Source organism: Nycticebus coucang, chromosome 9, assembly GCF_027406575.1.
Source record: "Nycticebus coucang isolate mNycCou1 chromosome 9, mNycCou1.pri, whole genome shotgun sequence".
Taxonomy (NCBI): domain Eukaryota; kingdom Metazoa; phylum Chordata; class Mammalia; order Primates; family Lorisidae; genus Nycticebus; species Nycticebus coucang.
This window is the reverse complement of record NC_069788.1, coordinates 118,355,862-118,373,257: the sequence shown is the minus strand read 5'-3', so window position 1 is coordinate 118,373,257 and position 17,396 is coordinate 118,355,862. Positions and strand designations below refer to the sequence as shown.

The 17,396-nt window shown below is 44.3% G+C and overlaps 1 protein-coding gene across 1 annotated transcript in view; it reads right to left on the bottom strand.

Moving 5' to 3' along the window:
* Nucleotides 1-9,879: 9,879 nt before the first annotated feature.
* Nucleotides 9,880-17,396, bottom strand: part of ZFYVE26 (zinc finger FYVE-type containing 26) — a 70,389-nt gene continuing 62,872 nt past the window's right edge. Inside the window, exons 36-42 of the mRNA XM_053602389.1 lie at nucleotides 17,033-17,230; nucleotides 16,140-16,339; nucleotides 15,172-15,313; nucleotides 14,813-14,872; nucleotides 13,434-13,616; nucleotides 12,473-12,517; nucleotides 9,880-10,276 (exon numbers count right to left, since the gene is read on the bottom strand). Coding sequence (XP_053458364.1) covers nucleotides 10,073-10,276; nucleotides 12,473-12,517; nucleotides 13,434-13,616; nucleotides 14,813-14,872; nucleotides 15,172-15,313; nucleotides 16,140-16,339; nucleotides 17,033-17,230 — 1,032 coding nt within the window. The 3' untranslated portion in view covers nucleotides 9,880-10,072. The remainder of the gene's footprint in view (nucleotides 10,277-12,472; nucleotides 12,518-13,433; nucleotides 13,617-14,812; nucleotides 14,873-15,171; nucleotides 15,314-16,139; nucleotides 16,340-17,032; nucleotides 17,231-17,396) is intronic.

Genomic DNA, 17,396 nt, shown 5'->3' with positions numbered 1-17,396 from the left:
CTTTTTTTTTTTTTTTTGAGACAGAGTCTCACTATGTCGCCTAGGGTAGAGTTTTGTGGTGTCACAGCTCACAGCAACTCTTGCGCTTAAACGGTTCTCTTGCCTCAGCCTCCCAAGGAGCTGGGACTACAGACACCTGCAACAATCCATGACTATTTTTTGGTTATAGTTGTCACTGTTGTTTAGCAAGCCCAGGCCAGGTTCGAACCTGCCAGCTCTGATGTATGTGGCTGGTGCCCTAGCCGCTGATTTACAGGCACTGAATCAGTTCAACTCATTTATTTATTTTATTTTTTTAGAGACAGAGTCTCACTTTGTTGCCCTCAGTACAGTGCCAAGGTGTCACAGTTCATAGCAACCTCCAGCTTTTGGGCTTAGGTGATTCTTTTGCCTCAGCCTCCCAAGTAGCTGGGACTACAGGTGCTCACTGCAACACCTGGCTATTTTTTTGTTGCAGTTTGGCTGGGGTCGGGTTCGAACCTGCCACCCTCAGTATTTGGGGCTGGTGCCCTACTCACTGAGTCACAGGCGCCGCCCAAGTATTACAATTTTTTTTTTTTTGGTAGAGACAGAGTCTCACTTTATTGCCCTCGGTAGAGTGCCGAGGCCTCACACAGCTCAAAGCAACCTCTAGCTTTTGGGCTTAGGTGATTCTCTTGCCTCAGCCCACTGAGTAGCTGGGACTACATGTGCCCGCCACAACACATGTAGTGTGGCTATTTTTTTGTTGCAGTTTGGCCGGGGCTGGATTCAAACCTGCCACCCTCGGTATATGGGGCTGGTGCCACAGGCGCTGCCCATCAACTCATTTATTGAGAGTTAATCCTGTGCCATGTTCATCTTGGGGATACATACATGATAAGATACAGTCCTTTTAGCTTGAGAAGTCTGTCTCATGGTGGAAAAAGACCCTTACATAACTTTGTTATTTATTTATCTATTTATGAGACAGAGTCTTACTCTGTCATCCAGGCTGGAGTAAGTGGTGTGATCAAAGCTCACTGTAGGGTGAATATTTTATGAGGAGGACCGCCTGAGCAATTGAAACAGCTTCAAAAATACACTACTGGGACCTGATCAAACTAAAAAGCTTCTGCACAGCCAAGAACACAGTAAGTAAAGCAAGCAGACAGCCCTCAGAATGGGAGAAGACATTTGCAGGTTATGTCTCCGACAAAGGTTTAATAACCAGAATCCACAGAGAACTCAAATGTATTAGTGAGAAAAGAACAAGTGATCCCATCTCAGGCTGGGCAAGGGACTTGAAGAGAAACTTCTCTGAAGAAGATAGGTGCACGGCCTACAGACATATGAAAAAAATGCTCATCATCATCAGAGAAATGCAAATCAAAACTACTTTGAGATATCATCTAATTCCAGTAAGATTAGCCCATATCACAAAGTCCCAAGACCAGAGATGATGGCGTGGATGTGGAGAAAAGGGAACACTTCTACACTGATGGTGGGAATGCAAATTAATACATTTCTTTTGGAAAGATGTTCGGAGAATACTTACAGATCTAAAAATAGACTTGCCATTCAATCCTGTAATTCCTCTACTAGGTATATACCCAGAAGACAAAAAAAATCACATTATAACAAAGATATTTGTACCAGAATGTTTATTGCAGCCCAATTCATAATTGCTAAGTCATGGGGAAAAAAGCCCAAGTGCCCATCGATCCATGAATGGATTAATAAATTGTGGTACATGTACACCATGGAATATTATGCAGCCTTAAAGAAAGATGGAGACTTTACCTCTTTCATGTTTACATGGATGGAGCTGGAACATATTCTTCTTAGTAAAGTATCTCAAGAATAGAAGAAAAAGTATCCAATGTACTCAGCCCTACTATGAAACTAATTTATGGCTTTCATATGAAAGCTATAACCTGGTTATAGCCTAAGAAGGGAAAGGAAAGAGGGAGGGGAAGGAAGGGGACAGGATGGGGCAGGAAGCCCAATGAATGGTGGGATTACACCTGCGGTGCATCTTACAAGGGTACATGTGAAACTTACTAAATGTAGAATATAAATGTCTTAACATAATAACTAAGAAAATGCCAGGAAAGCTATGTTAACCAGTGTGATGGAAATATGTCAAATGGTCTATAAAACCAGTGTATGGTGCCCCATGATTGCATTAATGTACACAGCTATGATTTAGTAAAAAAAAAAAAATCAGAAGGGAAAAAAAAAAAGAATCAGAATGGAATCAGAATCAGGGTGGTGGAAAAAAAAAAAAACTCACTGTAGCCTCAAATTCCTGGGATGCAGTAATCCTCCAGCCTTGGTCTCCTGAGTAGCTGGGAGTACAGGTGCATACCACTGTGATAATTTTTCTTATTTTTTGTAGAGATGGAGGGGTGTCTCGCTATGTTGCCCAGGCTGGTCTCAAACTCCTGGATCTCAAACAATGCTCCTACCTTGGTTCCCAAAGTGCTTGGATTACAGCTGTGAGCCACCAAACCTGGCTCCAGATAACTTTTAAATGAGTCACTTTCTCCTCTATTTCTGATTTGGCATGTGCTACATTCAATGCAATCTAATTCAATGAATCTTTATTTGCTGGTAAATAACACACAGTTTGTAAGTGATTGAAGCTTAGTCTATGAGGTAACCAAATGATGAGTACAGATTGATATAATGAGGTCAGAGTGAGAGAGCTTTCTGGATCAGAGTGACCCAGAAACAGTCGTATTTAACAGAGTAAGAACCCACATCCAGTACGGAGAGGAGGAGGAGAGTGGGAGCTAGAAGAACAAAATCTTTCCAGAGAAGTGCCATTTGAAATGGGCCTGTGGTACTGATAGAATTGATGTGTATATGCATATCAAAATAATAGTAATGAGGATGAAGTTAGGTAGGAATAGCTGATGTTTTTTGAGGCTTACCAAGTGCAGACACTAAATATTTTACAGGTATTAACTCATTTAGTGCTATGAGATGTGTATTATCATCCTCCCTTTTCAGACAAGGAAACTGAGTCACAGAGCCACAAAGTGGCCCCACAGCTAGTGCTGACAGGACAGTGATTTATATGCTGGCTAGCTGGTTCCCCTGCATCCACTCTCAATCAGCATATTACTCCTCACATCTACAGATAGTATTTTCTCTTTTCAGAAATTAAAGAAATATATTTCTACATGCAATAAGAAAATAAGAAAAAAGGAAAAGAAAAAAGAAATTAAAGAAAGAAAACAAAAAATAGCACATAATTTTATAGTCCAGATAATCTTTGTTGATGTACATATATTTTAGTATACATGCAACCAAGGTTGGAAAATGCAAATGGTACCGAAATACAAAGTAAATAAAGTATAAAATGCAAAGTGAACATTTCTCTCTTTGTTTTCCTCTTATATCACTTCAGTTTATACAAACAGAGTAAAAATAATGCAGACTGTTAAGTCTTTCACTTTTTTTCCTTGGTGATCTTTATTTCTCATTCTTTTTAATGGCTACACTGTACTCTACAGCATGGATGTGCCATAATCTTTCCTTAAATAATCCCCTATTCATGAACTTTTGGACTTTTCCCTCTATTACAAATCATACTGTTATATACAGGTGAGGATTATATCTGTTCCCATCAACCTGTTCCCCAGGTTCCTGCAGAGACAACGCGTTTAATAACCTCTTGATTTTTACCAGTCTGATACCTGCAAAATTGCATTTCTTTGTGGTTTTAATTTATATTTTTCTTTTTCTTTTTTTTTGTTTTTGAAACATAGTTTCACTATGTCACCCTCGGTAGAGTGCCATGGTGTTACAGCTCACAGCAGCCTGAAACTCTTGGGCTCAAGCAATCCTCTTAAGAATCTGTACCCATTAAACACTAACTCCTTTAGTGTTAGGAGCCTCAGCATCCCAAGTAGCTGGACTACAGGAGCCCACCACAGTGCCTGGATATTTTTTTGTTGTGGTTGTCATTGTTGTTTAGTAGGCCTGGGCTGAGTTTGAACCTGTCAGCCTCAGTGTATGTGGCTGGTGCCGTAGCAACTGTGCTACGGGAACCGAGCCAAATTTGTATTTCTCTTATGAGTTGAACTGTTTTAATATTTTTTTGCCATGCTTTTCCTTTTATAGAGGCTACTTATTTACACCCTTTGGCTTGCTTTTTTCAATTGGGTTTTTAGAATTATTCTTTTATTTGAGACAGAGTCTCATTTTGTTACCCTCGGTAGAATGGTGTGGTGTCATAGCTCACAGCAACCTCAAACTCTTGGGCTCAAGCAATCTGCTTGCCTCAGACTCCTGAGAAGCTGGGGGAGGCTGTACAGGCACCTGCCACAATGCCTGGCTATTTTGAGAGATGAGGTCTTGCTCTGGCTCAGGCTGGTCTCTAACCTGTGAGCTCAGGCAATCCATCTGCTTTGGCCTCCCGGAGTGCTGGGATTACAGGCATAAGCCATCATGCCCAGCCTATTAGAATTATTCTTGTTTTGTAGAAATTCTTTGCAAATTTAGGAAATTAGACCTTTGTCATACACATTGCAGATGTGTCCTCTCAGGTGAGAGTTTTTCAACCTTTTATCTCACGGCACACTTGAATCTATAGTTGAACTTCCGTGGCACACTTACATTGTTAATGAAAGAGTGAAAAAATATACTTGCTGTGCTTTCAACTTCTTTAAAAAGTAATTTAACTAATGAGGTTTAAAAATTTTCATGGTGCATCTAAGGTCCTCTCACAGCACACCGGTGTGCCACAACACACCTGTTGAAAATCACTGTTCTAGACTTCTATGGTCTTTTTATTTTGTAACAGTGTTTTTAAAAAATTAAATACATAAAAATTCTTTCCATTAGCCTAAGTGAAATAAGCCAGACACCAAAGAACAAGCACTCTATGAATACACTTACACAAGCTCCGTAGGGTAGCCAAATTTATGAAGAAGGACACCAGGAGTTATCAGAGGCTGTGGGGAGGGGAAAAGCAAGGGGGAGTTAGTGTTTAATGGGCGCATAGTCTCAGTTTGGGAGGATGAAAGAGCTCTGAAGATGGACAGTAGTGATGGTTGCAAAACAACGTGAAGGTGTTTAATGCTGTCACATGGTACACTTACAAACGGTTAAGATGGTAAATTTTGTTATGTTTATTGTAGCACAGTAAAAAATTAGGTCTTTCAAGGATCCCAGGGTTTGCATCTGCTTAGAAAAACTTTCCATACCTCCAGATTATCGAGAGTTCCCTTTATTCTTCTAGAATGTTAACATGGAGTTGGCAGAAGGTGCAACTCTAGGATGAAAAGGTTTGAGGTGCAGAGGCTTCTGCAACTGCCAGGGAAGGGGTGATGAGGCCCTGAACTAAGGTGATGAAGCAGAAGAAACAGGTTCTTCTGGCCAGAATGATAGGGTGACAGGATTTAGCTTTGCCCTGGACATCCACTTGATGCATGCTAGGTACCTGAATGTTTGTTGAATGGGCGAGGAGCAAGGAGAAACAGCACAAAGATTTCTAACAAGACAGCATGAACAATAGTAATAAAAACACTAATTCTTTTTCATTCTTTTGAGACAAGGTCTCACTCTGTTGCTCAGGCTAGAGTTCAGTGACTTCACCATAGCTTACTGTAATCTCCAACTCCTGGCCTCAAGGGATCCACCTACCTCAGCCTCCCAAGTACCTGAGACTGTAGGTGTCCACCACCAAACCTGGATAACTTTTTTTTTGTATTTTTTTTGCAGAGAAGGGGGTCTCACTTTTCTCAGGCTGGTCTTGAACTCTTGGCTTCAAGCAGTACTTCTGCCTCAACCTCCCACAGTGCTAGGATTACAATGGTGAGCCACCACATATGGCCAACATCAGTTATTACTAATATTTACTGAAGGAGGAAGATTAGGTGGGTGGATAGGGTGCATTCCATCTAAAATGTGCCAATATTTTTAGGTACAGGTCAGCCATATGGGAGAGTTCCAGGAGGTAATCAAAAGGCAGGTCTGGCGGCATTCATATAGCTCAGTGGGTAGGGCGCTGGCCACGTACACTGAGAGTGGCGAGTTCAAACCTGGCCTGGGCCACCTAAAACAATGACAACCATAACAACAATGAAAAATAGCCGGGCATTGTGGTGGGCATCTGTAGTCTCAGCTACTTGGGAGGCTGAGACAAGAGAATGGCTTAAGACCAAGAGTTGGAGTATTGCTGTGAGCTGTGATGCCATGGCATTATACAGAGGGTGACAGCTAGAGACTCTGTCTAAAAAAAAAAAAAAAAAGGCAGGTCTGGTGTAGGAAAGAATTAAGGGGGATCAATTTTGTTTAGAACTTAGCTGGTCTAGATAGTTACTGAACCCACGGGATTATGTGGGAGAGGTAATGGCTAGAATCTTGAAGAATTTCAGTCTTAGTCTAAGCAGGATGAAGAAGTAATATAGCCAGATAAGCAAATTATCTGTACAGGAGATGGCACCTGATATGGGCCTGAAGGAAGAGGTGTGACAATGGTAGACTGGAGGGTTAGATACTGAGATGGTGAAGGAAGGGTTCCGAGCAGAAAGAACATGAAAAAACAGGTGGCAGGGAAGCACACCACCAGAAAAGCCATTCAGTAAGCAGATGTTCAAAGCATTTGTTGCAGGGGTTGAGGAGGGAGGAGGGAGAAGGTAAGAGGAGGGGATCGGTGTGCTCCCACTTAAGGGGCATAATGGAAGGGTTCACAGCACACCTCCTGGGTGCGGGACACAACTACAACAGGAGTTTACTTAACGAATGCAAACTCGTAACCTAATTATACCTTCATATTAATCTGAAAGAAAAACATAATAAATTAAAAAAAAAACATGTTGCAGAAGAATTGGAATTGGTCAGCCAACACTGTCACTGTGGAAGAGGAGCTGGAGACCAAGGAAAGGCCATTTCTTCCAAGGTTACTGTAACTATTGACAATTGGTTGCTTGGGTATGAGGAGTCTTACAGCCTTTGATCTACTTTGTAAAAGCTGCAGCCAGAGATATCCGATGACCTTGCAGGGTCTCAGTTTTCTCCACAGAGTCAGCGGTCACCCAACCTAGATTTAGATTATGGTGCTCCACTTTGTCTGTTGTGTGTGACAATTTCGTGCTATGTCCATATCAGGTTGTTTTCAGGTCACTTTCATCATTACTGTTTGTTGTGTATTTTTTTTTTTTAATGAGAAATTGGATGAGATGTTTCTGTGGAAAAGAGATAATGGCAGTGATGTTACTGTCACATGGCTTAAGTATCACACTGCAAACATATATGTCCTAAGACAGTGGCATCAAAACAGCTTAAGCTAAGTCTGAGTTCTGCTTTCCCCAGACACTTCACCCGGTTTCAGATTCTCAGTTTGGTTGATATTGAGAAGACATATAGAGTTAACAAAATGACAAACAGCCTTTAAAAAAGTTTCAGAGGCTGGGTGCTGTGGTTCACACCTTGTAATCTTAGCCCCCTTTGAGAGGCTGAGGTGGGAGTTATCACTGAGGCCAGGAGTTTGAAGCCAGCCTGGGCATAGCAAGACCTCATCTTTACAAAGAGAAAAAAAAAAAATTTAGCCGGGCATGCTGGCAGATGGCTATAGTTCCAGTTACTCAGGAGTCCCAGTTAAGTAGGAGGATCACTGGAACCCAGGAGTTGGGATGCTGCAGTGAGCCATGACAACACCACTGCCCTCCAGCCTGGGCAACAGAGCAAGACTTTGACTTGAAAGAAAAAAAAAAAAAAACGTTCTATTTTTCATCCATCAGACTAGCAAAGATCTAGAAAGTCTGAAAACAGTTGGGGCAAGGGTATGGGGAAGCAGATGCTCTCTGTACTGGTGGTGGAGGAGTTAATTGCTACAACCTCTTTGGAAGGTACCTGACAATATTTATCAAATGTACTTATCCTCTGAGGCAGCAATTCTGGATAAGATAATTCACTGCAGCATAATCTTTAGGGGCAAAAGATGGCAACAACCTAAACTGTTCATCAGCAGAAACTGGTTATGCAATTATGGCACATCTTCACCATGAATACGTTTTCATTCACGCTTTTTTATGTATAACATGGCTCCGGAACTATACACCAGACACTGGTGACAATGGTGGCTTCTGGGAGGGGACTGAGCTGGGGGGACCAGAGGGAGGGACTTTTCCCTTATCTGTTTACCTTATGAATGTATTATTTATCTCTATCTCCCCCCAAAATGAAGCAAAAAAAAAAAAAAAAAAAAGGTTTTCTGGTGGTAGAGAGAGCATCAGTAGTTTTTAACACATAGAAAAGTTGAGAGAAATGCTAACCCCAGAATCATTGCAGCATTATGGAGATCGTTTAGAGAAAGGTTAAGATTGAAGGTCTGTCCGGGCACAGGGCTCACACCTGTAATCCCAGCACTCTGGGATGCTGAGGCAGGAGGATTGCCTGAGCCTGAACAACAGCAAGACCCCATCTCTACTAAAAATAGAAAAACTAGCCAGGCATAGTGGCACATGTCTACAGCCCCAGCTGAATTTGAAGGCCATATGATCTTTCCCACCCATCTTTTCTCTCCACAAGGAAATAAAAGGGTGGGAAGGGCAGGAGCAAGACAGCAGAGGAGCCACGGAGCCAGAAGCTTGTGGGAGCGTCCTGTGACTGCGGCCTGTCTGCAGTGAACAGTCCGCCCTGACACAGACATAGCTTTGGTGACGGTGGTGTTTTTGCTGGAGGCCACAGTGTAACATCTCATCTTGTCAGTCTAGTCAGTGGTTGCCAATTTGATACTTCAGTTAGAGGAAAAAGCCAGGAAAATCTGGTCCGAACATCCCAACCTAAGGGCTGCAAGATTTGTGACCCATTATATAAAGTGCTTATGCTCAGTGCAAAAAGGGCAGATTCAGAAGGGCAAGCAGAGGCTAGGGAATGACATTTCTGAGGGGATGAAGGTGAACTATGACTCAAGGAAGGAAAAGTCGAGCTTCAGCCCAGAGAGACTGTATTTTTCTTACAGTCTTTCACCCCTCTAACAGGGCCAAAACTAATCTGACACGTCAGCACGGGCTGTTTGCTTTACTGTTAAAACACTTAGTTCAGAGGGAAATCCACAGGGTTTCTAAGCACCAGAGACACTGACCTTAGATTCCAATTTCTTCCAATTTTCCAATTCAGCATTAAAGGTGAGATGAGCAAGCTGAGCTCTGACTGGTGGGAGGCTCAGAGCTACAGAGGACAAACAGGACCGTAACTCAAACAGGTAAGGTCTAGCTGTTCAGTCCTAGGATCCTGCTGCCATTCCTCTCCCAGATCCTTAAATGGGAGTCATGTTCTCTCACCCACTGACTGTGCAGCAGGGACATTCACGATAGCTGGCTCTGTGCCTGTGAGCAACCCCCTGCCTCCCTTTTGGATGGTTTGCCTTTCTCTCCCCTCTGCATGAATGTGCAGGGACCCTCCAGCCGGTGCGTCAGCCGCCCCCACTTGCTCATGGCTTTCGGATCCCAGTACCTGAAAACTCTTTTATTTACCCTATCTTCGAAAGACTCCTGTTGACTGCTTGTGCTTGGGAGGAGACACCTGGAAATAGTTTTACTCCACAGGTAGCACTTGCCTCAAAGCCTTCTCTGAATTTTGGGGAGGAGAGAAGGGAAAAGAGGCAATCCTCTGGTGTTGCTTGTACTTCTCTGTAGATCCCTCTGATTAGGATACAGCACGCCTACCTGGAGGGGACTGTGTACAAACAGGATGACCCGGGGCAAGAACCAAAACGCGGGGAAGGTTTCCAGAGCGGCAGGAGTCTAAAGTAAAGTGCGTCTTTACAGTGGAGGAGAGTCTCATCTGTTCAGAAAGGCTCAGGTGTAAACATTAGTGCACAGGAGCATGCACATGTGTGTGCATGCGCACTCACTCCTCTGAGGTAGAAGGAACTGACCATCTCCAGACAAACACACACACATTCCACAGTTTTACAGAAACATGGCACTTGTGTGAAAGGTCCTGTCTTTGCCCGAGAAGGCAAGTAGGGTCCAATCCAGATCTTTCTGATCTGGCACAGAGCCAGAGAAGTCCCACTCCACACGAGGAAAGAGGCAGAGGGCACCACTGTCACTGCTGTTGCCACAGTTCTCCCTGGTCCCGAGGCCCAGGGTCACTTCCTAGAGCCTGAGCCGTGGGCACTCCGGGTGTGGTTTGTCAGAAGCCACTGGGCACAGATGTCTTGCACTACTGCATCCCCACTGCTCTTGGCAGCCTGTTGCACCTGCTGGACAAGGGCTGTGGCCCGTGAGTGTTCTTGCTTCACGGCAATCAGGTAGGCAGAACGTAGTTTGCAACAAGTCAGATAGGCCCGAACCTGGCAGTCAGGTAGAAGACAGTGTAAAGGGAACCGTCGTTACAAGTGAATCAAATATACAGAGGTGTATCACAAAGCTCAGGCAGGCAGACTGCCAAATTAGTAATTTGCTTTTTATGATAGTACAACAACTCTAAATATTCTGGACATAATATACTCCTTTGTGTTTTTTCACAGTATAAAAAGTTATTACTAACGAGCTAAGAATTTAGCTTACCGCCCCATGCTCTCTAGTTTGCTCCTGGCTTCAGAGCTAGCACTACCACCGCTTGCAAGTTGTGACTTTATAGTTCTCTGGATGATTGATTGATGTCTGTCTCCTTGATTAGACTTTGAGTTTTGTGTCCGCTGTCTGTACTCCTTGTACTCCCGCCTAGCACAGGGCCCGGCATGTAACAGACACTCAATAGATTGTGCACCAAATGAATGAATGAATGAACCCTCACATCTCCCGCCTATGATGGACACACAGATCCCCTTCTCTACTTTTCTGTTTTCAATTAGCTGAATTTATATTTTTTTTAAACAGGAAATTTGGAAAGGAAAACACTTAAACACAATTACCACAGGTCTAATTAGGATCTAACCTCAGTTAGACCTGATTTGACTTCTCTTGTTTGAGTCAGAGGCAGCTAAAGTTTCAGGGTATATGCACCTGTGTATGTACTATTTCCAGGCTCCCTATCTCATGACTCCTCGGCTTGGGGAAGACAGAAGTCCTTCCTTCTCAGGCCCCGCTTTCACCAGCAGTGCCCTCCGGTTATCCAGCATTCTGGGCTGGTGTCCAGTGAGGCCCTCACGAACTGCCACAGAGTTTCTACCAGCAGCAGTGTTTCTGATACAATGATCTCTCCTGGTTAGTGGAGGGGACTCTTTTTGCTTCACTTAGTAAGGCTCCACCTTTTCTTTGTCTTGGTCACTAAAGTATTTCTTTCCTGTATAAACTCAATTATGGGTAATTTCCTGCAGCTAGGTGTGTGGGGTCACTGAAGTGACCAGCTCCTGCTGCTTGGGTGTGTGCTTGCTGCCCTAGGATGCCAGAGCTCCCCAGGCCTTCAGCTCCACTTAGCACCAACATATGCTCAATACATATCATGAGCTGGAAGGCAAAATTCCTATCAAGGGAAGAAGGGCATTTTGCCAGGGACGGCTGAAATATAAACTGAATGAGCAGTTTTGGGCAAGACGTTGTGACCTAATATCACTTAATGCATTAGTGCCACTGCTTTGAGGAAAAGTAATAAGGCCTGTCTAGATTTTAGTGCATGTCTTTTCCAGGGATAGAGCCTCTCACCTGCTCAGTGAGAGGCTCAGTGAAGGCAAAAAGAACCATAGTCTGGGAATCAGGAAGCCTGGATGTCTGTCCTAGCTATTGTGTTCTCATTCTGATTCTAGGAGAGTAATTCTCCACATTGCAGAATGTTAGGATTTCATCATTTCCAAAGATCTCACCAGAATGTTGCAAAAATAAATGAAGAAATGTTTTGAATGTTTTCTCCTTATCCCCATGACTTAAAAATGCCCAGTAAATTCAGCCCATGGATTAGCAATATTGCTCTGGGAAATATGTAAGAAGCTGTTTGCCTGACATTATTTTCATCACAAAGGACTCAGTTGCCAGATCATTCCTCTCCTTATGGGCAGGACAGTTCAGACTGGCTTGGGTTTTGTGTGCCTCTCCTGGCCTGGTGGCCTTTCTGCATACAGTGGGAGATTGATCTGTAGTGAGCTACAAATGGGGACAACTGAAAATACTTTTATTCTGGCTGGCATCAATTTCTAAATGAGAGATGAGCTTTTCAAAAACAGGAAGAATGAAGCACTAGTGGACATTGTTGGTCAGCATGTTGGGTGGGGCTTTCCTCACTGTACCCTTTTCCCTTCAGGATAAAAGAAAAATACTTGCTTACTTTAGGAACCTCATCCAGTCAACCTAAGGATGGAAGCAAGGGATTTCCTAGGGCTCAGTGAGAGAAGTATACCATGGAGATTCAAGAGCAGCATAGGACACATGTGTCTTGGGAAAGACAAAGAATTGGGGAGGTGATGATCAGCTGTTCCCCACCAAGTCCCAGCAAAGAAGCTGAGATACAAGGATGTATGGAACTGTTCGGGGAGATGAGGGATAAAGGTGACAAGCCAAGTGTGAGGTAGTGTTCACTGGCACTCCCAGGGTTTGGAGACAATTCTGCTCACCTTATTGTCATCATTGTGTATTGCCTGGATCAGGCCCTCCAGTTCCTGAGCAGAACAGAAACACAGCAGTTGTGAGAGAGAGAGAAGAGTGTTGCAGCCCGGGAGCTGTGGCCCAACCCAGTCTTAGCCCAGGATGGGGATAACTACCTGACTTTTTCTTTTTTTTAAGAGATGGGGTCTTGCTATATTGCCCAGGCTGGAGTGCAGTGGCTATTCACAGGTACAATCCCACTACTGATCAGCATAGGAATTTTGACCTGCCGCACTTCTGGCCTGGACTGGCTTACTCCTCGTTAGGCAGTCTGGTACTGCCCTGCTCCTAGGAGGTCACCGTATCAATGCTGAACCGAGTGTAGACACTCAATTGGCATAGCCCACTATAGCCCAGAACTCCTGGGCTCAAGTGATCCTCCTGCCGCAGCCTCTTGAGTATCTGAGACTATAGGCATGCACCACCATGCCCAACTGACTCTTCTTTTAAAATTCAACTCCTGCTATAAGAGCAAGAAGGGAAATCTCACCATAACACTATGCTTGGGAATTTAGGGAGAAGGAATAGCTCCTAAGAGGCCTGCCTGTTCTTAGCCTTCACAATTGGGTGGGTTCTGTACACTCACAAGGAACCCACAGAGGCAATATGCTTCAAAGGCCACTTGCTGGCCCATCCTGGCCTCCTCTAGAATCGCAGGGAGAAGCTCAACTCTGTTGGTCCGCAGACACTTTCAGGTGCACACAATATTAGACAATTAGGCTGAGGGACACCTTCTGGGGGCAGAGGTCATCACTATCAATTTTCTTCACAGGGAAGGTTGATTAGAGTGAGGCCATTATTGCAGAGGGGTCAGAAAGATAAAGGCATCTTGTAGAGGTCCAAGCACATTGTGGGCAACAGAAAAATAAAGAGGGGGATGTGATGACCTGAAATAGATGGAGGAGTGAAGAGGTATGGAAGGGAGCGTACCTGGGCTGGGATTCTCCTGAACGTTTCCAGGCAGTCGAGGAGAATGGCGTCCCCGTCACTTTTGGCCGCCATGCCTGACTCACTGACACATTTGAGCAGCTGTCGGATCTCACTGTATTTCTCCTTCTCCACCAACTGCCGGGCAGCTCTGCAGTAGGTTGTGGCAGTATCTAGCTGGAAGTCCTAGCATGGGGTATGGGATGACGGGCTTAGGGGACAGCAATGGTGGAAAGGAGGTGACATTTGAAAAGCTCCCACTATGCTTAGTACAGATAAGCCATATGGATTGTAGTCACAATAGAAAACATGAACATAACAAACACAAAACAAGCAAAAGTTACTTTTTGGGGTTAGGACAGACATTTAGGAAGCATCCATAAAAATCCTCTTAATAAAAAAAGAGAGAAAAAAAGAAAAAATCGTCTTAATATCTAAAAATGGAATGCATCTGCCTTGCTGCTATGGTACTTTCTGAAAAATTCTTCTCGAATTCTTAAGACTGGTTGATTTTTTTTCTAATGAGTCACATTTCTCTTGGGGAACAGGTGTGGGAGGCTGGTATTTTCTGCCCTGGACACCTGGTGCTCGTGAAGAGATGCCTAAGTATTCAGAAACAGACCAATTCACCAAAAGATTGATTTGCTAGATAAACATCTTAAACCAGGTCTAGGATAACCCTTATGCCATGGGCCTGGGTGGAGCTGCCCCTCTGCCTGCCCACCAGGGGTATCTGTGTGTGAAGAGCTTTGTTCAACACTCAGAATTGATGGGAAGAAAGACACCTGACTGATCTCTTATGGAGCCATCAATCCTTAAGACACGTACAATGTACGGAGTATCCTTTCTGCCCTGAACAGTGGTGGTCCTCAGTTGGCTGCTGGGCCATCTGCATGAAACTGTGGTGGTGGTGGTGGTGGGGGACCTGGAGAGATCCCTCATGGTTTCAGCCCCCTCCCCCAACCCTACTCTAGTGCCACAGCTTCATCTGTGTCCTTTCATCACAAACAACAGAAAAGGTACCTCTAGAGCCAGCTCCTGTGCCCACAGAGGATGCGGGGGGAGCGGAGGGTATGGCCATATCCCCTTATGAGGACAAGCAGTGGACAGCTGTGGGGAACTGTGCTGGACCTAGCTTCAGGTATTTATCGGAAAGGCTTTTGATGATTTAGTCATTGGTTACTCAGCTTTTGGCAAAGTGGCCAAGAATCTTGAATTTGACCCAGTTTTATAATAGTCACCTCCTTGATTTCAGCCCTGGTACATATAAATCTACTTTACTTGAGATAGAAATTTTCTAAAGAATAATTTCTTATGTAACTGTGGTCAGGTGCTGATTGCCCTTGGTATAATCTGGAGATTAATAGTTCTGCAAATCATACCTGCAGAACCCGGAATGCGATTCCAAAACCATCTTCTACATTTTTCCCTCCTAGCATGACCTGAAAAGGAGAGGGAAACATGATTAAAGAAACAATAATTACTAGAGTAGCCCTTCAATCAAGAATGAGGGCCCCAATTTATTCAATTATTCAACAAATATTTGTTGAGACCCTACTAAGTGCCAGGCACTAGGGATGTAAGAGTGATCAAAATGGACTTGGTCCCCAGCCTTCTATGGCTCACATTCTAGCGAGAGGCAGCTGTCAAATACCTGAAATAATAACTAGACAATTACAACTGTGACAAGTGTTCTGAAAGATGAGAATAATTTGCCCGGGGTCTGAAACACTGCACGTACCTTGCAGGCAACATCCATTTTCATGTGGTTATTTCCAAACAGGGTTGGCAGAGGCAAAGTGGTGATCTGAGAGGTGCCAGCACTTTCACACCGATGTAAGAATCTGGTCACTTCCATCTGCAGCTGAAGTGTGTTCATGTGCCTATGGTGACAGGACACTGACAAATCCAGCCTCATAAGGGGCCTTAGGAGTGAGGTGTCTAGGGCTGGGTGACTGGGAAGTCTGAATAAGATGACGGTGGAAAAGGCAAAAGAAATGATGCAGAGGAAAAAGAGACTCCAAATACCCTCCAAGAAGTTATGCAAAGCCCAAAATGAGTGGGCTAGTGCCATGCACAGACTGAATAGTTACGGTGCACTGTGGAACTGGATAAGGTTCAGTCACTGAACCAGTTAGTGTTTACTGAGCACCTATGTGCCAGGTACATCAACAGAGGCCAGGAGAGATACGAGCTCTGCCCTTACTGAGTTTATGGGCTAGAGGAGAAATGTATAGCACACAGATAAATAAAACATGGAGTGATTAAGTTTATGGAGGCAATACATGGTAGTGATGGAACATCTGTGTTAGATGTGTGGCCTGCGCAGAGGGATTGGTAAGCATAAAAGCTGAGGGGAAGCAAGTACTTGGTGTGCTGAGGGACTCTCGGGAGGCCAGTGACTGGCACTTAGCTAGGAAGAAGAGAGCAGCAGGAGGTAAAATGCCACACTGGAAGAAGCCACAACCTGGAGGGCCTTTTTTGCCTGTTGTAAGGAGTTTGGAGTTTAGTCTGATGGTAGCCTGTGATCTTAATCCTCCCTCCATTCCCACTTTCCCCAGTAAGCTCCTCTGTAGGCTTTTCAGGGATGATTCCTTTTAGATTTTTTTCTCAAGGTTTAGGAATTCAGCAGGAACAGCTTTATCAGCGAGAAACACTCAGTTCCAGCCTTCCTGCCCTGTCCCAAGGGTCCCCTGAGCCTTGAGCTACCTTGACACATCAGCTGCTGTCATCTTCTTTTGGAAGAAGGTGGTTTTCTTCCTTCCAGAGCTGCGGGATGTTTCTTGGAGGTAGATCTTCAGGTGGTCCTTGGCTTTAAGCAGCCACGAGAGCTTCTCTCCTAGTTCTGTATATGATTTTGCTTTGTGACTGAAGAACCGAATGCATGTCATGGCAGCCCGGACTTGGTCCTGGAAGAGGAAAATGAACACTCAGGTCAAAGGAGATGGGGGATGTTGGATGGGATGATGGTGCTAATCTGATTTCCACCTGCACAGCCTGGCTGCCAGCGCCACACCCACCACCAGCTGAACTCCTATTTTGTGTCCATCATTCCAAGACCCAAGAGGTCGTCCTAAAGTGCACGGACTGGTAGAGTTCTTGGGTAGGGCATCATTCCACCATAGAAGAGATCTTAAAAAACCACTTTTGACCCTCCCTTCAAATTGGCTTCACTCTTACTCTGGCATCAAATAATTTAATTTCTCTATAATTTAGTGTTGGCAATCCTCAGACAGATTGGGAGGAATGTATTCCTTCTCCCCTCATACATTTTCTCTAAAAACACTTGCTTTGCTATCATTCTTTACAAAGCCCACATTCATGCCTCATTCTTATCTTGAAACTACCACACATTTCTTTTTGTACCTAACATTCACTGCATTCTGAAGAATACCATTACTGATGAGATTAAAGTTTGCCTCTCAATTTAGGTTGGAAATTCTAATATTATTTAACAGCACTAGACAGCAACATGGATTTGGTCTAGGGTCAAACAGCAAGGCCAGGGACCAAAGGACAGTCATGTTCCCATCTTGCACAGTTTCCCTTGCAGAGCAAGGCATCAGCGACTGAGGTACAAGGTAGGAAGGGGCTGCTATTACCTTCATAAACTGCTGAAGCTCGTACAGAATATGGTAGTAGTTCTTCTTCTGTAAATGTTGGCAGGCAGCAATCAAGTACTTTCCCCAGCTCTCCAGGGTTGAATCAATAGATTCCAGCAAGTTTTCCAAATCGTGTAGCTTCCCACTTTTATAGCTTGGCTGGAAAATGCCTTCTATGAAGATTTCTGGAGGACTCTCCTAGAGCAGGGTGGGGTGAGAAGTCAGATGTCATGAGCCTGGGTTCTGGCTCTGTCTAGGACCCAATGAATCTCTTTCCACTCACAGGCCTTCTGCACCCTCCCACAGCAGTGCTTCTGAACCCTGCGTGTCACAGACGCCTTTGGGAATCTCACTCTGGTGAGCG